The sequence below is a fragment of the Copadichromis virginalis genome, linkage group LG20, assembly GCF_057382275.1.
Source record: "Copadichromis virginalis isolate Kocher_CV1m ecotype Utaka linkage group LG20, C_Virginalis_male_GT1.1, whole genome shotgun sequence".
In the NCBI taxonomy this organism is placed as follows: Eukaryota; Metazoa; Chordata; class Actinopteri; order Cichliformes; family Cichlidae; genus Copadichromis; species Copadichromis virginalis.
Window position 1 is genome coordinate 9,569,199 of NC_140637.1, and position 16,498 is coordinate 9,585,696.

At 41.7% G+C, this 16,498-nt stretch overlaps 3 protein-coding genes across 4 annotated transcripts in view; 2 read left to right on the plus strand and 1 right to left on the minus strand.

Annotated features, from left to right (window-relative positions):
* Positions 1 to 3,547: 3,547 nt before the first annotated feature.
* LOC146684329 (uncharacterized) lies at positions 3,548 to 6,503 on the plus strand. Of its 2 annotated transcripts, XM_085444095.1 has the most exons (5): positions 3,548 to 3,722; positions 4,057 to 4,148; positions 4,527 to 4,721; positions 4,810 to 4,886; positions 5,143 to 6,503. In XM_085444095.1, exons 1-5 carry the CDS (start codon positions 3,572 to 3,574, stop codon positions 5,780 to 5,782), a joined length of 1,155 nt encoding a protein of 384 aa, XP_085300221.1. In that variant the 5' UTR covers positions 3,548 to 3,571; the 3' UTR covers positions 5,783 to 6,503. The 2 variants fall into 2 exon arrangements, with proteins under 2 accessions (XP_085300221.1, XP_085300222.1); XM_085444096.1 differs by lacking the exon at positions 4,057 to 4,148 and having other exon boundaries at positions 3,634 to 3,722; positions 5,143 to 6,502.
* Positions 6,504 to 6,721: 218 nt separating this feature from the next.
* On the minus strand, positions 6,722 to 8,928 carry LOC146684330 (uncharacterized). Its single transcript, XM_085444622.1, has 3 exons — positions 8,209 to 8,928; positions 7,757 to 7,892; positions 6,722 to 7,474 (listed from the first exon to the last, which is right to left on the minus strand). The coding sequence occupies exons 1-3, from the start codon at positions 8,802 to 8,804 to the stop codon at positions 6,722 to 6,724; spliced, it is 1,485 nt and encodes a 494-aa protein (XP_085300748.1). The 5' UTR covers positions 8,805 to 8,928.
* Positions 8,929 to 12,432: 3,504 nt separating this feature from the next.
* The window catches only part of mtcl2 (microtubule crosslinking factor 2), an 86,300-nt gene continuing 82,234 nt past the window's right edge, over positions 12,433 to 16,498 (plus strand). Inside the window, exon 1 of the mRNA XM_085444865.1 lies at positions 12,433 to 13,797. Coding sequence (XP_085300991.1) covers positions 12,814 to 13,797 — 984 coding nt within the window. The 5' untranslated portion in view covers positions 12,433 to 12,813. The remainder of the gene's footprint in view (positions 13,798 to 16,498) is intronic.

Sequence of the window (16,498 nt, forward strand, 5' to 3'; positions counted from 1 at the left end):
AATGATGCACTGTTGCATCAAGAGTATTTCTAAAAGAACTCTGTAGTGCCATTATATCTTAATGTTGGATGGAGAAAAGTTTAATTGTCAGTAGTAATTTGTTCTTTCAGAACAAACAATCAGTGTGTTTCTTTTCCCAGAGTTGCATAATGATGGTGTGATGAGAAGAAAAGAGGGGGGAGGGGGGCAGAGAATAGGATGAGAGACTGCAGGAGATGAGGAGGAGGGGAAGAGGCAGAGAGAACAGTGGACTAGAAGGAGAAAATGGTTTCTATTCAGGCACACAGCGGGACAAAGAGTTCAGCTTGTGCACAACCGCATGCAGATACAGCTGCTCACCCCTCTATGTATAATTCACAAAAAAAAAAAAAACCATTATCAAAGCATTATGTTGAGCCTAAAGAAGCTACATGACTGTAATTTTAATACTTAAGATATCTGAAAAGAACAAACCAGAAAAAGAATGCTTTAATTTGCATCACACAGAAAAAGCAGCTGGTTTTAACATTTGACTTTATCTGCTTCACAGCATTAATGATTTGAATAGTTTGCTTCCTGTTTGCTGCGATGAATTGCCTCTAAATTCACCTGTGGTCAAGCAAACGCTTTGATCTTTATCATACAATTAGTCAAACAGTTTTGTTTTTCTTCCTGGTGTACTCGCCAAGTTTCCCTACTCACCACTAGATGGAGGTAAAAGATAAAGTTTTTCCCTGAGTTGTTCACTCGTCAGTAGCCAACAGAAACCAAACCTTTGAAACTAATTGTACAGAGTACTGTGAAAAGGTCTTAAGCCCTTACTACATATTTTGCTTTCAAGAAGCCAGACTTTAGATTATTTTTTCAAGTGGCCCTTAGCAGTCGTTCTCCAGGCTTTCTGAAAGTCCTTCAAAGATTTTCTTTGGACATTGGCTGCTTTTTCACACATTTTCAGTTCAGTCCTAGTGCCTGATCCTTTTCAGAGGATTTTTCTTTATTTTCACCCACTTAATACTGACCAATTCAGCAATAAAAAGCGCCTCCAAGGATGGATCAGACCAACAAAGACCTGAGACAAAATTTGTGAGGTGCCTCTGACCTTTCAGCTGATTTATCTATTATTTACCAAACCCTCATCAGAAACTGTCTCAGTGCGAGAGTAGACATCAACATTGTTGAAGCACTGTGGGACTGACAGAGAATGAAACGACAGGCAGAACTTGGAACGCCCTTCAAGCCTGGAGAACTGTTCCTGAAGGCTGCTTCAGGAAATTATGAGAAAGCTTGTTCGGGAGAGAGAATTAAGGTGGTCATACCAAATATAGACTGGTTAGAAATGCACAAACTCCTTTTGTTCGCATGTATAGTGTTTTTCTGTGTATTGTTATACCTGTTTCAATCCTTTTCCCAATAGAAATAGAAAGAAATAGAAATAAAAAAGACATTTACTCAGTACTGTGTATGTTCTCCTTGTGCTGATTTGCAGAAAAATATCATTCATGAAATAACATCCCTTTATGATTATAGAAACTGAGTGTTTTGGACAAAGTGATTCCAGCAATAAGGGAATTTTGATCCTCTTCTAACTACAAGATAAATGGTCTTTGAATGAGGTCTGGAACCCAAACTATTGAATACTAATTCAAGAAGGAGGCCTTTGGCTGTTGCTCTTCGTATGGTTTTGAACAATGTACAGGACTATTTATGTGGCACACTTATGAGAAGCTCCAGGCAGATCCAACAGTGTCAACAGAAGGTCTGGAAGTTGATATCATCATATATAGGCCACCTACTGTACCCTGCAGGGAGGTAAGTTGAGCACAAACGTGTTATTCCAGCTAAAGCAGGTCACATGAGACTCATTTTACTTGCAGGAGACAAATTTCCACAACAATTCTCAAAGGGGGATTTACCACAATTGGTGAAGGCTGACAACGTCATTGCAGAAGCAGTAGCTTCTGTAAGGAAGGGAAAACCCAGGTTAGTTTGGTCCCCTACGGCAGCACTGTGATAAAGCAAGCGTAACTGATTACAAATACACAGTGATCACTACACAGAGAGTGCACCTACATTTAATGCATGAAATAAAAAAATTCATGATATAAGAAAATCATGGTTGAGAATATCTGTCCTGTACTAATGTCAGCAGGCAGAATGTAGCAGTGACATTGCTGATGCAGCTCTAGTTCACACACACTCACTGCTTTCCAATTACTGAACTGAAAATAACGTGCAAGGACAGCAATTTTCTGCCGATGCCTTTTTTTTTTGTCTCAGCAAAGCAGACCGGCACTCAGACTGGACGTCAGTGTGAGGCACATCGGGGTGTTTTTCACTCACAATTAGTAAAATATGCTCATTGTTAAGGAGCACTTGCTGGTTGGTCTGCGTGGGTTACCTCCTACCAGAATCACATAACGGATTGGATGGCAGAGGGGTGATGTGAAGTCTTGCGACACAACTGTCAAGCCATTCACCTCATTTATGCTCTCCTTTCTAATGGCTGAAAGCGAATAATGAAGCAAAACTTAGATATCATTCCTAAAAAAAGCACTTCTGGTGCCAACCTACATGCCATACATGAGAAAGAACTGAATATTAGCTCATCAACTAACACCAATGATGCTCTTGGATTCAGACATATTCATGTGACGTTTAATTCTTGGCAATATCCGTGCAAGATTGCAGGGTATTCTTTCATTGTTCCCTTAAAACATAGTAATATATTCCTTTATATTATTGCATTTTGATTTTATTATGCAAACTCAGCAGATTTGTAAAAGAATCTTGTACCCCACTGTGTTCTTCCTGAATGTAAATGTGTTTGGCTAATGATGTAACATAACTGTCACCAATAAAGTTCTGTGTTCCCATAAAATGCTGTGGCCCAAGTAGCCCAGGAGCACAGTGAGTTGCTTTGACCTTGAAACCACACTCCAGGAGCACTGAAGAGTAAAAACTGTCACAAAGCTTGAAAAATCTGCTAGAGAAAAATCGCAATACTTCAACAAACTAAAGGCAGAAAAGACTTTAAACGGTGCAGCTTCAATTATTTGTCTTTATGCTATGTAAAAGACATCTCTGCAACATTCAAAGTGCTAATCACAAAATATTTTACTGGTAAGCAAATGACAGAACAGCTTGTTGAAACTGCCGTATTGAACTGCTGTGAGTAAATGGTGCAGTAAAATGAGGTATCAAAAACATTTGGGAAATAATGTGTCAAGATGTTCTTATAACAAAGAGCCTGCTGAAAACAATAAAAGCCAATTGCATTATTACAGTGGGGTTTTAATACTGCAGAAATCTGCATTTCTCTTCATTATCTGGCTAAACACTGGTTATTAGAAGAAGGGGCCGAGGAAGGGGGCGACTTGATGGGCTCTGTGAGGGCCAACATGGGTGCTGTTTGTGGTCTGCTTAATATTCAATGAACGTGGTATACCACCAACAATGGAGGGTCGGTTCATTAATGATTCAAAGAACCATTCAACTGCTCCAAATTGCAATTTTGATGTTAAACCGGACTACTTGCACTAACACTTCCGCGTTCTATGTAATCCTGCCCCAGTGCTTCCGGTGCGGTTAAACCATGGCGACGTTCTACACTCGCTGCCTACAAGAGCTCCCAAAATTGAACATCACCGATGTTCATCGGATTTGCAGAGTGATGACTACCCCCGCCAGCAAATTAGATAAAGGATTTAAGTTATATGCTGCATCATATATACACAACTACGAAGGTAAGAAAACGTAAATTAACCGACAAAGAAACGCTAGCTAACGTCAAATGCAAACACTACGTTACTCCGCTATGTCCTTCATTTGATGTCAGTTCTCTACATTACATGTTTTCTTAAACGGTGTTTTATGTCGTCCTAAACTATAGTTGAGGTTTTCTTAACTAATGTCACTTTTGTAGTTAGACACTGTTATAATGGCGTTAGGTAGTTGGCTAACTATGGAGGTAGTTAACTACCTAATGCTACTCTTGCTAAGTGTAAAATATATATGTTTAAGACATGCTGAAATGAGTAATACAGAAATAATGCTAATGGTACTTGTATCTTTATTCAGTGTCCAATAAAGACAGGTTGTCAGGGGAGGTCGGTGTGAGAGCCCTGTGCTACAGGTCAATGAGGAAGAGTGAGGCACCACACAGACTAAGTGTAGGCAGGAAGCTGTGTAAAGTTGTTAATCCCCGTTCAGTGGGGTTCAGTTCATTTAAGCATTAGTTAAGTTCATTCCTAAAGGCCCATCAACTTGAATGTTTTCCTTGTCTCCCTGCTTTATCACTCCTAATTTGACTAGTCAGATAGTTAAATCAACATGTGTTTGGGTGATCAGAAACATTTGACAACAAGTTAATACTGCAAATATACACAATCTAAGTTATTACAGTTATCAAGCATGGTTAAGTTGTTTTAATAGGGAGAGAAGGAAACACTAAGCATTCAGGAGGGTGCGTAACCATAACACTGAACTATGTTCCTGTTCGGCTCTTCCATGAAGATGTTACATTTTTAATTTTCGTTCTTTCTTCTTAGATTAAGCTTCTGGATTCATCGCCGGTGATACTGACACATAGCCAGTGCTCCTGTGTGGCAGGCGCTGTTATGTGCAATCACACAGTGGCACTGCTCTTCCAAACAGCACACTACTCACAACTCAGAGTGCCGGTTGTCCCCCCTGTGCATAGCTGCACGGAATCTGAACAGCAATGGCACAAGCCACGGACAGTGGTAATTTAAATGAGGTTAAAGTTTTTGAATTAGTCCATGTTTACATATGAACAGCAACACCATCCATAGTAAATGTGTCTTCTGTTAGGGTGTGAAGCCAGGACCCATCAACTCCATGATCTTCACTAAGCCGGTACCAAATAGGATGGCCCAGACTGGAGTACGGTAATTACATTTGTAAAATTTGGTTTCACGTGTTACAAATGTATGTTGCTATTTTTTTCATACATACATGTGTCAGAATAGGTATTAATTTACATACAACATTACACTTTCTGAAGACGGCTAACTCAGTCATGTACATATACATCCCAGTCTCTAACTTATGCACCACTGTTTTACACCTTTTAGTTTTTAGTTTAGTTGTTGTTCAGTATAACAACCTTCTTCCTTACATTATTGTCATTGATGTTTTCTTTAGGAGTGGCTTCTACAGAGGCATGGTGGGTCCGTTACCAGATCCCTGCTTGTTCAGAATAACGGAGGCATATGCAAAATTTAATATTGAGGACAGGCCACTTGTGACCACAATGAACATGAGACCTGACAAGCCCCTTGTGGAAAGTGCCTTTGGGCTGGTGCAGGAGGGCAGTGTTCTGTCATATCAGCAGCCGGTTTTGACAACCCGGTACATCACACTACACCGCGATGCACCACCAACACCGCACTTGCCTCTGGAGGGGTATGACATCTTGCCATCAGATTGTGTGTTTGTGTGCTCAGAAGAAGAGCATATGCATCTGAAAAGCTTGTCTGTAACTCTGGAAATGGCTCACAAAATAGAGGAAGCTACACGTGAGCAAAGCTCTTCGTCTGAGTGGCATCAGCTCCGCAGGCCCAGAGTGACTGCCTCTAGGTTTCGGGAGGTGTGTCACGTCAGAGGCCAGAGCTCGGCCGAGTCACTAGCAGAGCGTATATTGAAGGGAACAAGGCAGACAGCAGACATGAGGAGAGGAACTGAGATGGAGCCTGCAATAGCAGCAGAGTATAGTAGGCTAATGAATGTTAACTACTCACCCTGTGGTCTGGTCATTCACCCCATTGCTTGCTGCATCTCCTGATGGTGTTGTTTTTGACCCCAATGAATACCCCCAGTTTGGCTTCGTCGAATTCAAATGTCCCAATGTACAAAACTTTATTGACTGCAAATATGTGCAGATGGAATGTGGTACCCCTAAACTAAAAAAGAGCCACGCATATTACTGGCAAGTGCAAGGACAACTGCTCATCAGTGGGATGCAGTGGTGTGACTTTGTTGTGTGGGCACAAGAGGACTACCTAGTGCAAAGAATATACATGGATACAGATGTGCACAATGCAATCAGAGAAAAGGCAGACTATTTCTTTTTTTACATATATATGCCAAGATACCCGTGTTTGAAAAAATGAACAGTAAAAACATAGCAAAAAGAAAAACAGATCCTTCAGGCTGGCTGGAACAAAATAACTGATGTTTTATTTTCAATATATTTCATGAATTCTTTTGTTGTTACATGTTACCTTTATGTGACATCAATAAACTGTTATTTAAGCAATGGCATCAATTTAATTTTTAAAAACACACATTAAAACGTTGAATTTGTGCAGAACTTATTTACATGGTAAGTATTTAAAACTCCATGCCTAGCATACTGATATACATTTAGACAATAACACAACTGAACTGTAGAAAATGATAAATGGTATTTTTGATGTTCCAAAAGCTCAATGTCACTTATGATTTTAAAACGATTTAGTGATTTACTTTATAATTTTGATAAACAGTTTTGTTGAATCTGAATAGTAATATAGTAGTATAATTAAACAGTATTATTAACATTAAACATTTGCAATGAATTTGAATTATCAATAACTGAAACTCAACTATCAGCACTCAAGTACCAGTTCTGTAATCAAGTATTGTCAGCTGAGAAGGAAGAAATGCAACTGTAGTGGCCTCAGCTGCAGGTCATTTTCCATAAGTTACTGGCACTGGTGTCTTGGGAAAAATCCATCTTGTCTCACTTAACCCATTTTTTAACTAATGCTGTGTTCTGGTAATTTGACAGCATACATGCCACTGCAAACAGTTGGTTGATATTATAAACATGTGACATGGTAATGATGCTATCAAGAAGTTTGTTCTGTTTGATCCTCCTAATGACTCGCTCCACATGTACCCTGAGTCTGGCTATGGCCTGCGTCTCCTTAACCTGGTATGCTGGCATCTGCTTCTGCTTAGATAGAAAAGGTGGGCAGTACACTTTGCATTTACAACAATCAGTGATTAGGAAGCCCTTATCTACCATCACTGCCATGTCTTCAGTCAACTTCTCAGCAATGCCTGATTGTTTGAATAGTTCCTTGTCACTAACCGAACCAGCATACAGATTAGAGATGAATGTCACTGGACCATGTGGAGCTATGCCAACCAGGGCTTTCATCGTACAGTGGGATTTGTACGAAGAGTACATTTCACTTTGGAGAAGTGGTGAGGATGGTGTCTGACACCTCAGCTCTGTACAGTCAAGGATCATCTGGGTGTCTGAGAAATCTTTGAATTCCTCAGGGAGGTAAGCTTGCACTTCTTCACGTGTAAGCCAGATGCACTGAGACCCCAGTGCAGTGGCAAGAAAATTTGTCCATGTTGCAATAATGCGGCTCACTGTGGACTGGTGTATGTTAAATCGGTGTGCCAGGTCCCTCTCCTTCAAACCAACTGACAGGAAAACCAGGAAAAGAAAAAACTCGTCAATTGGCTGTAGCAGCTGCCTCTGGAAGGTGAAAACAAAAGGGAAAATGTTACTCCTTAAGCTATGAACTAGTAAAATTATTCTTTTCTTGGCTAAATGTTTTGTAATGGTTAGGCATACCATACTGTACCATGGGGTAAACAATGAGGTGCTGTAGTGCACAGGTGTATGTATGTAAAGGATACTGAGTCTAGCATACATACACCTGTGTATGTATGCTACTGTACATAATGTAATGTTATTGTACATAAATACAATAACATTACACCTCTAGTTCTAACTACCAACAAACCCATAACCTACTGTTGATGTGCGTGCAGGTGTCAACACTTCTTCGTTCCGATTGGCAGCTGACTTGGCTCTTGAAACCCGGATCATTTTATAGATGCAAGGCTCAATCAAAACCCAGAATGCCATCAAATGATCATAGCTTGGAAATCTATTCACGAGAGAGCCATACATCGTGTCAATCATTAATTAACATTACACACTGACATAAAAATAATGTGAACTGTGACAAATATGCTAATGGTATGCTGTATAAAATAGTCTGATTAAGAGTATTTGGTGTTGTATTTTACCTGTAGCATTAGGATATCGTTTAAATACTAAAGCATCTACATAAAACATACAATCAGCAGAGAAAAAGTAAATATCTATTTTGTTTTCATTAAGACTGGAAAAACTTTCTAAATTTAACTGATGGTGACCTTGGTATATTTTAAACAGTTAGCTTGAATAGAACTTAGATGTACCTGGTATAGAATCGGATGTCAGTGTCGGAGCCAGCAAAACGCTGTAACCCAAATTCTCGCTGGACACGTAACTCCTGTATTTCCTTCCTCAGAGTCTCCACGTCTTTGGACAGGTCTTCTGCAGCTGATGCAGATATGTCCAATGCAGACGGCTCAGGGACTGAGCAGTAGTCATGATCTCTTGTAAGACTTTGCTCTTCTTGATCGTCAGGAGGAACTAGTTCAGGGCGTCGCTCCGTTCTCTCCCAAACACTACGCCGCGGTGGTTCAACTTTATAGCCATTCCACTCAAAAAGTGTTGGTACAGCACCTTTAATAAGCCTCCTTCGACCATCGAGGGTTGTTGGCTCTATGAGTTGATCACTGGCAAAGTGTCTGCAGCAGACCCTGGTGTGAGAGGTGATCGTGAAATGATCCCGGCGTATGTTTACCGGCCATTGTCTTCTCAAGTCGGAATGGGTCGGAAAGGCATGAAAACTTAGTATGCCGTTAAATTTGGCTGAAGCTGAACAAAGTGGGACACAGCAATGCTCGGAGTATTTCTTCTCCTGTTTTTGAAAATGTTCTGTTTTAAATACTTTCCTTTTTATACTCATTCTGAAGCGACATTAGCATAGCTACCGATAGATAAGCAAACGTACCGGAAACGCACAAGCGGTACTATTTGGAAACGGAAATACGTCACATGCCCTAGTGCAAGTAGTCTATTGCAATGCACAGAAAATTGCCTGGTATGAAATGGACTTTAATATTACATGTCACATATTTACATAATAAAATTCACGATGGCTAAATTTGGTTTAGCTGGCTCAGTTTAAGGGCTCTGGTAAAGAACCATTCATAGCAAACCTTCTCACATGCCTGATCTGGAAAAGGATAGGTCTGGTAGTGTGTGTGTGTGTGTGTGTGTGTGTGTGCCTATAAGGGCTTTGGGCTCTCTCTGCCTCGATGACACAAATTAGCCGGTTCCTGCTCAGAGGAATTGTGGGTGAGAACAGACGGCAGTGCGGTGCCTATGGTCACCTCTCTCTCTCTCCTCTCATATAACGGGATGTAGCTCTGGAGGAGAGAGATAGTCTCGTTTCTGCAGCTCTCTGCCGCCACCAATGCAAGATATCAGAAAAACAGTAAGACACAGCAATAAATAAATAAATAAATAAATAAAATATTGTGTAGAGACTCCAGGGCTCGGAGGACAGGGCCCATTTATGCACACTTAAGTCAGCTTAAAATATTTTCATACAGGTCAGTAAAGCAGCTGTGTGTGTGTGTGTGTGTGTGTGTGTGTGTGTGTGTGTGTGTGTGTGTGTGTGTGTGTGTAGACAGCAAACTAATTGACAGATGGATTGTGTCAGGCATACAGCGTTGTACTTGTATTGTATATGAGATCATTGTGACACTAAATGAAAGATCGTCATATGTTTGTTGTAAAAAAGAAAGGCATCTAATCGAGAGAATGTTTTAAATAGGTTTCATATTGTTGTTATCTTGTTTCTTTCCTTTCTTTCCTGTAATGCTCTTGACTCCTCTCTTATCTTTTCCGTCAGCTTGACTCAGCAGAATGCGCTGCTAACCATGTTCTTATTCTTGCCTTATTATTGCCAAAACAAACCGGAAATAAAACAACATTGTTTCCACTGTTTTCCAACTGATTATAGGCAAGATTTCTGCAATGAATGAGTGCTCTAAATGGATTAACTGGGAGTGTAAAATATTGTTTAATATTTCTATTTCTGTTCATTATTAGACCTTTAAAGCAGATATTTGGTTTTGTTGTGGTGTGAGAGAAAATAATAGAGTATACTAGGTTGTAATTCTGCGGCTGCCACTGCAGGATCATTAGCAATGAATGATTTAAAGACTGCATGATTTCAGATGCAGTCTGCTAGTGGCAGTATCTTCATACTGATTAAAGACCGCTGCCAGAGAAAGTGATAAACAAGCGAACATAGTAGAATGCTCAAGCAGGATTTAGGATAGAGGTAGTGGATTGATCAGCTGAACCAAAAGTGATTTTTCTAGCACCTTTTACGCTACCCATCATATGTAAATGACAGTGCTTTCATTTAATCGGTTATATTATTTCATTCAGAGAGGTTTGGTGTGGTCTCACTCACTGGATGCTCCTTTAAGGTGTGAGGTTTCATTGGAATGTGTTTCAAATATCCTCTCGGGGGTGCAAAAACAGTAAAAATGTTGCATGCATGTTTGCTTTGCACAGTGAGATTTTTAATTTCTCTGGCTGAATCCAAATGCGTCAAAAATACAAATGTGTGTAGATAACTATGTGATCGTTCACACATGACAGATCACATACAGAGTGAAACGTGGCAGCAGCTGCTTGTGATGGACTGAGAACGTAATTGCTCCATAATGTGTTTAAGTTTAGAAAGTCCTACAATAGTGCTATTTTTGTAGCCGCGTGTTTACATGAATTATACAGATGTAAACACAGTACAGCCCACTGCTTCAGCACATAGCAAATGGCCATTCACCAGCCCTGATCCCTGAGTGGGAAAATCTATTCTCATGGCTTCGATTCTGTGTTTGTTGTCCTCAAGTTTCTACTCATAAGACATTCACAGAGTTTGAGTCTGACAGCATGGACTGAATCAATATGGTTTGTATTGTCTCTGTGATAAGACTTTAGTCAGATGATGGTTACAAGCACCCGCAGGATGGGCAAAAAAGGAGCCTTGGAGAATAAATGTTATTAGAAATGCTGCTAAATGTCATAATGTGCTCTAACTGCTTGGAAGAGTGTTTACACACATTTGTTGAGCCCACTGAGATTGCACCATGCGATGGTTATTACTGGAAATCTCCGACTGTGTGCATACAGGGCAGGAGATCCAGCACTGCTTTGTAGCTTTATTGAAACAAAAATACAGTTTATGGCAGACGATGACACGGCCCTTCAGTCAGTTATCAAAAATAATGCACAAACACATTTTAAAAAATCAACTTTATGGTTCCTACTTATGCTGTATATGCTAATAAACATGCTGCACAAGCAAATACGGCTTATTAAAAAAATACATTTTGGTGTCCAGCTTTAGACCAAGATTTTGGTGGACTAATATCTAACACGTTACTTGAAAAACCTCCTATGGGTATCCAGTTTGGTTAAGATCTGATGATTGTGTGAGCTGTAGCACAGGCTCCACTCATTTCAAACTGTTCGGTGAGCCCCCTGATGACCTCTGAATGAGACCCTACCTATCAGGAAATGTTTCACTATGGGATAAATGTTATCACTTAATTTTCCGCCTATCTGTAAGTAGTTTATCTTGACTGGTGACGGGTCTCGTGGGTTTTTCGGCCATGCCTTAAAACCCATACAATCTCTTTAACACAACAAAACAGAGAATTGCCTGACTCAGCGCTCTGTAAAATTTAACTGCACATGCTAATTACAGGATATCAATAGCCGCTTAAGGTTTAATGATTAGTTGTGATAGAATAATGGTGGGACTGTGAAAAGGGATCTCCAAAGGTTACAAATTTAAAGCTGTCGGAGGCAATAAATAATGGGGGAACAGTGGGACAGTATGCAGGATAATAACAGTCTACAGTCTGAGAAGTAAAAGATAAACAGGTGACAGAAAGGAGGGAAACAGAAGGGATACTATAAATTGCATGCTTTATTTAAAACAAAAGAAATATTGTTCTTTGACACTATTTTTCATGCGATGTTTGCGACAAACCTATCTACCTAAACTTTAAGAAGAATAAGAAAGATTTGCTTGAGTGTGATGTCAGAGGAATCTTTTGTTTGTTTGTTTGCTTAGAAGGAGACAGATAATCTGAGCCCTACAGTGTACTCTACATTAATGCACACATTTGGGGTCAGGTGATGCTCTCACCTCCCACAATGCAGCTGTATGCTGTTGTGACCTTTCTTCTATGATTTGCGCGCATGTTAAATATCTGTTACTTTGGAAGGAAAGGTTTCTGGTCTGGCTGCTACACACACACACACACACACACACACAGCTGCTTTACTGACCTGTATGAAAATATTTTAAGCTGACTTAAGTGTGCATAAATGGGCCCTGTCCTCCGAGCCCTGGAGTCTACACAATATTTTATTTATTTATTTATTTATTTATTGCTGTGTCTTACTGTTTTTCTGATATCTTGCATTGGTGGCGGCAGAGAGCTGCAGAAACGAGACTATCTCTCTCCTCCAGAGCTACATCCCGTTATATGAGAGGAGAGAGAGAGAGGTGACCATAGGCACCGCACTGCCGTCTGTTCTCACCCACAATTCCTCTGAGCAGGAACCGGCTAATTTGTGTCATCGAGGCAGAGAGAGGGAGATCCCGAGGACAGGAGTGGAGGATCCAGCAGAACAAAGCGGAATAATTGGTGCATTTGCTGCACACAGAACTGGAAAATTGGATTGTATTTATCTTTTCTCGATCTTTTAGACTCCACTTCCCGCTTCGTCCTGTTGCGTTGCAAGCCCTCATTGTGGCCGGAGTGATCTCCTCCTTTTGTGTGGCTCTGCAGTTGTTTATTCACACTCCTAACTTCTGCCTCCTGTTTCTGCAAATAGGAGGTTTCGTTTCTATTTTTCTCGTATCTGCCTAAACGGAATGAATGACAAAAACAAAGGAGGTTGATGTCCACAACTCTCCGACTCACCTCGTCTTCGCCTCGCCCAAGGAACGAAGACTCCATCTCCGGCAGAAGATGGAAAGCGGAGGCGGGACGGAGTGCTCGGATAGCGGGCAGATGCAGCACGCGGTGCCCGGTCAGCAGCCCGAATCTGCGGACCTTTCTGCCGTGCTGTCCGCTCACACTCCAGGCCAGAAGAAGAAGATCAACCGGGCCCCATCTCCGGCGAGACCGAAGGATGTACCCGGGTGGTCGCTCACGAAGATCCGAGGAGGGATTGGGACCCCGACCCTGAGTGTCAAGCCAGGAGCCATTCATCTGGGTAGCCGCATATCCAGGCGCAGCCCCGTGGGAAGTCTTGCTGGGAAGGACGGCAAAGGGGAGAAGAGTGGTGGCGGAAAACCCGCCGGCAAATCCTCCCTCTCTGGTGGCATGTCCTCCAAGGGCTCGGCGTCCAAGGCCATCAAAAGCACCGTAGCGCGGAGGAAGGTGTCGGACGCCAGCATAGGATCCGATGATTTATCCAAGGATTCTGGATGCGCCCCGGGGAAGCTCTCCCCAACCGACAGCAGCTCCGAGCTGTCGGACTGCGCCTCTGAGGAAAACAAGCTGTCCACGGACGCTGTGAGCAGCGACGCCGAGTCGAGGAGTAGCAGGGGCGGCGGGCCGGAGTTAGAGAAGCCGCTCAGGGATGGCGCGTTGGCGGACAGAACCAGCCAACAAGCTGCTGCTGCTGCTAAGACCACCTGCTCCTCCGGAGAGAAGGACCGGCTCTCCACCGGTATCGAGACGGGAGAAGGGAGCATATCCCCGGGCGAGGAGCGATCGGTCACCTCATTTGATAGCCGGGTGCCCGCCAGCACATCTCTGGCTTTCTCAGACCTCACAGAGGAGTTTATGGACAGCATGCACGAGGAGTTTGTCAGGGAAATAGAAGAGCTGAGATCTGAGAATGATTACCTCAAAGTAAGTTCGGCATATGTCAGCTCGTGTTTTTGAAGTTGCTTAACCTACATAGTGCTTCACAAACAGGGTTTTAGTCTCTTTTTTTTCAAGCAGTGACACCAGATTTTGCATGGGTTCCCATGAAAAACACTCCTGACGTTGGTCACATGCATACACCTGGCCTATTTAGCAATTTGACGTCATTGTCATTTTTCATTCCTTAAACAAATCATCTTTCTGTCATACTGTTTTATTCCAAAGTCTGCCTCTAAAAGTCACTCTGACCTGCTTCTCACTGTGTAGAGATTCCTTTGGATGCCTCCCAAGAGTACTCACTACAAGGATGTTGATGTTATAGAGAGTCTGTCTGCACCCCTGGCCACGCATGAGCACAACATGCTGCTTCCTGGTGACAGAATAGGTTTCTGATAGAAAATCTGCAGTTGCAGAACGGTGAAATACTGTAAATGGTTAACAATGGTGTGCTTTGGATTGAGATTTTGCACTTGGTGTTCATCACTTGTGCTTCGCATGTTGGCACAGTGGAGGTACGGTTCATTCTGCTGCTGTATTCTGCTTTGCTCCTAAAGGCATTATTAATAGCATTGTATTAACACAGAGGTAGAGCGCTGTGTGATTGCCTAAAGATTCTCAACACCTAAAATGTGGAAGTAAATATGGAAATCCTGCAAGTTGTGAATTTTGAGTGGGGTTTTCCATAAAAGTGCAAAACTCTTATATTAAAAAAGAGAAAAAGATCCTCTACTGGCAGCATCGGTATCAAATTCCTGTTGTCTGTCAAACACTAAAGCATCACTCTTGAAAACAATAACTAAACAATTGTTGCATTATCCCAAAGTACCTCAGCTCACAGGAGGATTTGATTTCATCAGTGTTTTTGATAGAATAGGCATCTCACAGCTCCCACAGTACATCTGCAGGCAGTGAAATGTATTATATACATCGAGCTGCTGGTCAAGCCTCCCTCCAGAGTGATTGATTAAGGCAAGGATCAGCTAGGGAACATATCCCCTAGCACTACCTGGCAGTGACCAGACAAGCCAGTGATTGTCAGACATTGATTGCCTGTGGTAATTGATTAGCAGCGCTTGTCTCTAAGCAAAAAGCACTTTCCCCAGGAGTTTCTTTAACTGTTGGGGGTGTTTTGATCTTTGGTTTAGTTTCTGGTTGCCCACTCCTGGTCCCCAAAATACTCCTTTCTTTTATCATTAACACACGTCATCCTAGTTGGTGCATATTTGGTGCAGTGTGTGGCTGCTGACGGAATATGGGGCATCATATCACATTGGACCACGGCAAAGCCCCACGGGAGGGTTGGCAGTGAAGTAAGTCTGGCTGTGTGTGTTGTTGCAGCTGCGAGGAACACTTGGTTAGTGATCAGACGATCAAAACAACATGCTGCAGAGGCATCAGGCTCTCAGACTTATCATAAATCCTTGCTGTAATGCTCAGTCTCCAGTTCCTTCTCTTTGTTTTCCACCGCTTCAAAATTCATCTTTTTTTTCCTCCTTCATGCTTTACATCTCCAGCCTGCCAGTCTTCCACCGCCATCCTATGAATATGCAGACTCTTTCTGGGTGCCGAGCTGTTTCCCATTCAGCTGGTAATCACCGTAGGAGATCAAAACAGTTGGCAGCTGTTTGAATCTCATTAGTGGCGACTTTATACCTTACTGTTTGTGTTTCTGTTGAAGCTACAAAAGAATATCTGATTAGATGTTTCACGTACCGCGCACGCAGCATTACTGACGCCTGTACTTACATTCCTGCTTTCCTACACCATGAACATACACCGTCAGGTTGTAGGTGCCATGCTGACAAACAGTTTGACAAATTGTTGAACGCACTTTAGTCACCGCACGCCTTGTCAAGGGGGGAACTTACGCTCAGTACAGTTGAATCATCATTCAAGTCCACATGCTGTATTTCGACACAATAAACCAGGAGTAGGGACGTGCTGCTCTTCATGTTATGCCTAACCTGACACAGTTTCACAAAGAAAGACGAGATTTTCTGGATTTAATTTTTAGGAATGTCCGTCCTGTGACTGCAATTTAAACAAACAGATGAGCATCTGTGCAGCTTGTGCAGATGGCTGTTTTCACTTACCAATTAGGAGTAATTTAAATTGTAAAAGACGACCTTGGTGGTAGAGTTAAATAGTTGAAAACATAGTGGTAATAAATGCAATGGTGCCTTCAATGAGTCATTTGATCATTTGTTATGATCCTGAAGGCTTAATCTGAAAATAATAATAACAATAAACATACAGGATCTATGTAAATATAGCAAATGTGATAGAAATGCACAGAATAGCAGCTTGTATGCTTCTTGATCTGCTGCCTAATTGCCTAAATGAACATAAAAACCATACAGATCCACTATGTTTATGTTTTGTGTTTATATTTAATTTATGTTTAACTCCTCAGACACAAGGTGTTGTATAATCAGGCCCATCGTATCACCCAAAAGAACACTTTGCTCTGAGACTGGTTCCTCTGGGATTTAAAAGTAGAATGGGAGGCCTTCAGTTTTCAGGCCCCTCTTCTGTGAAACCAGCTTCCAGTTTGGGTTTGGGAGACAGACACTATCTCTACTTTGAAGGTTAATCTCAAAACTTCCCTTTTTGATAAAGCTTATAGTTTTGGCTCTGTCAGGTGACCCTGAATCCTCCCTTTTTAAGGCTGCACTTGTCCTAGACT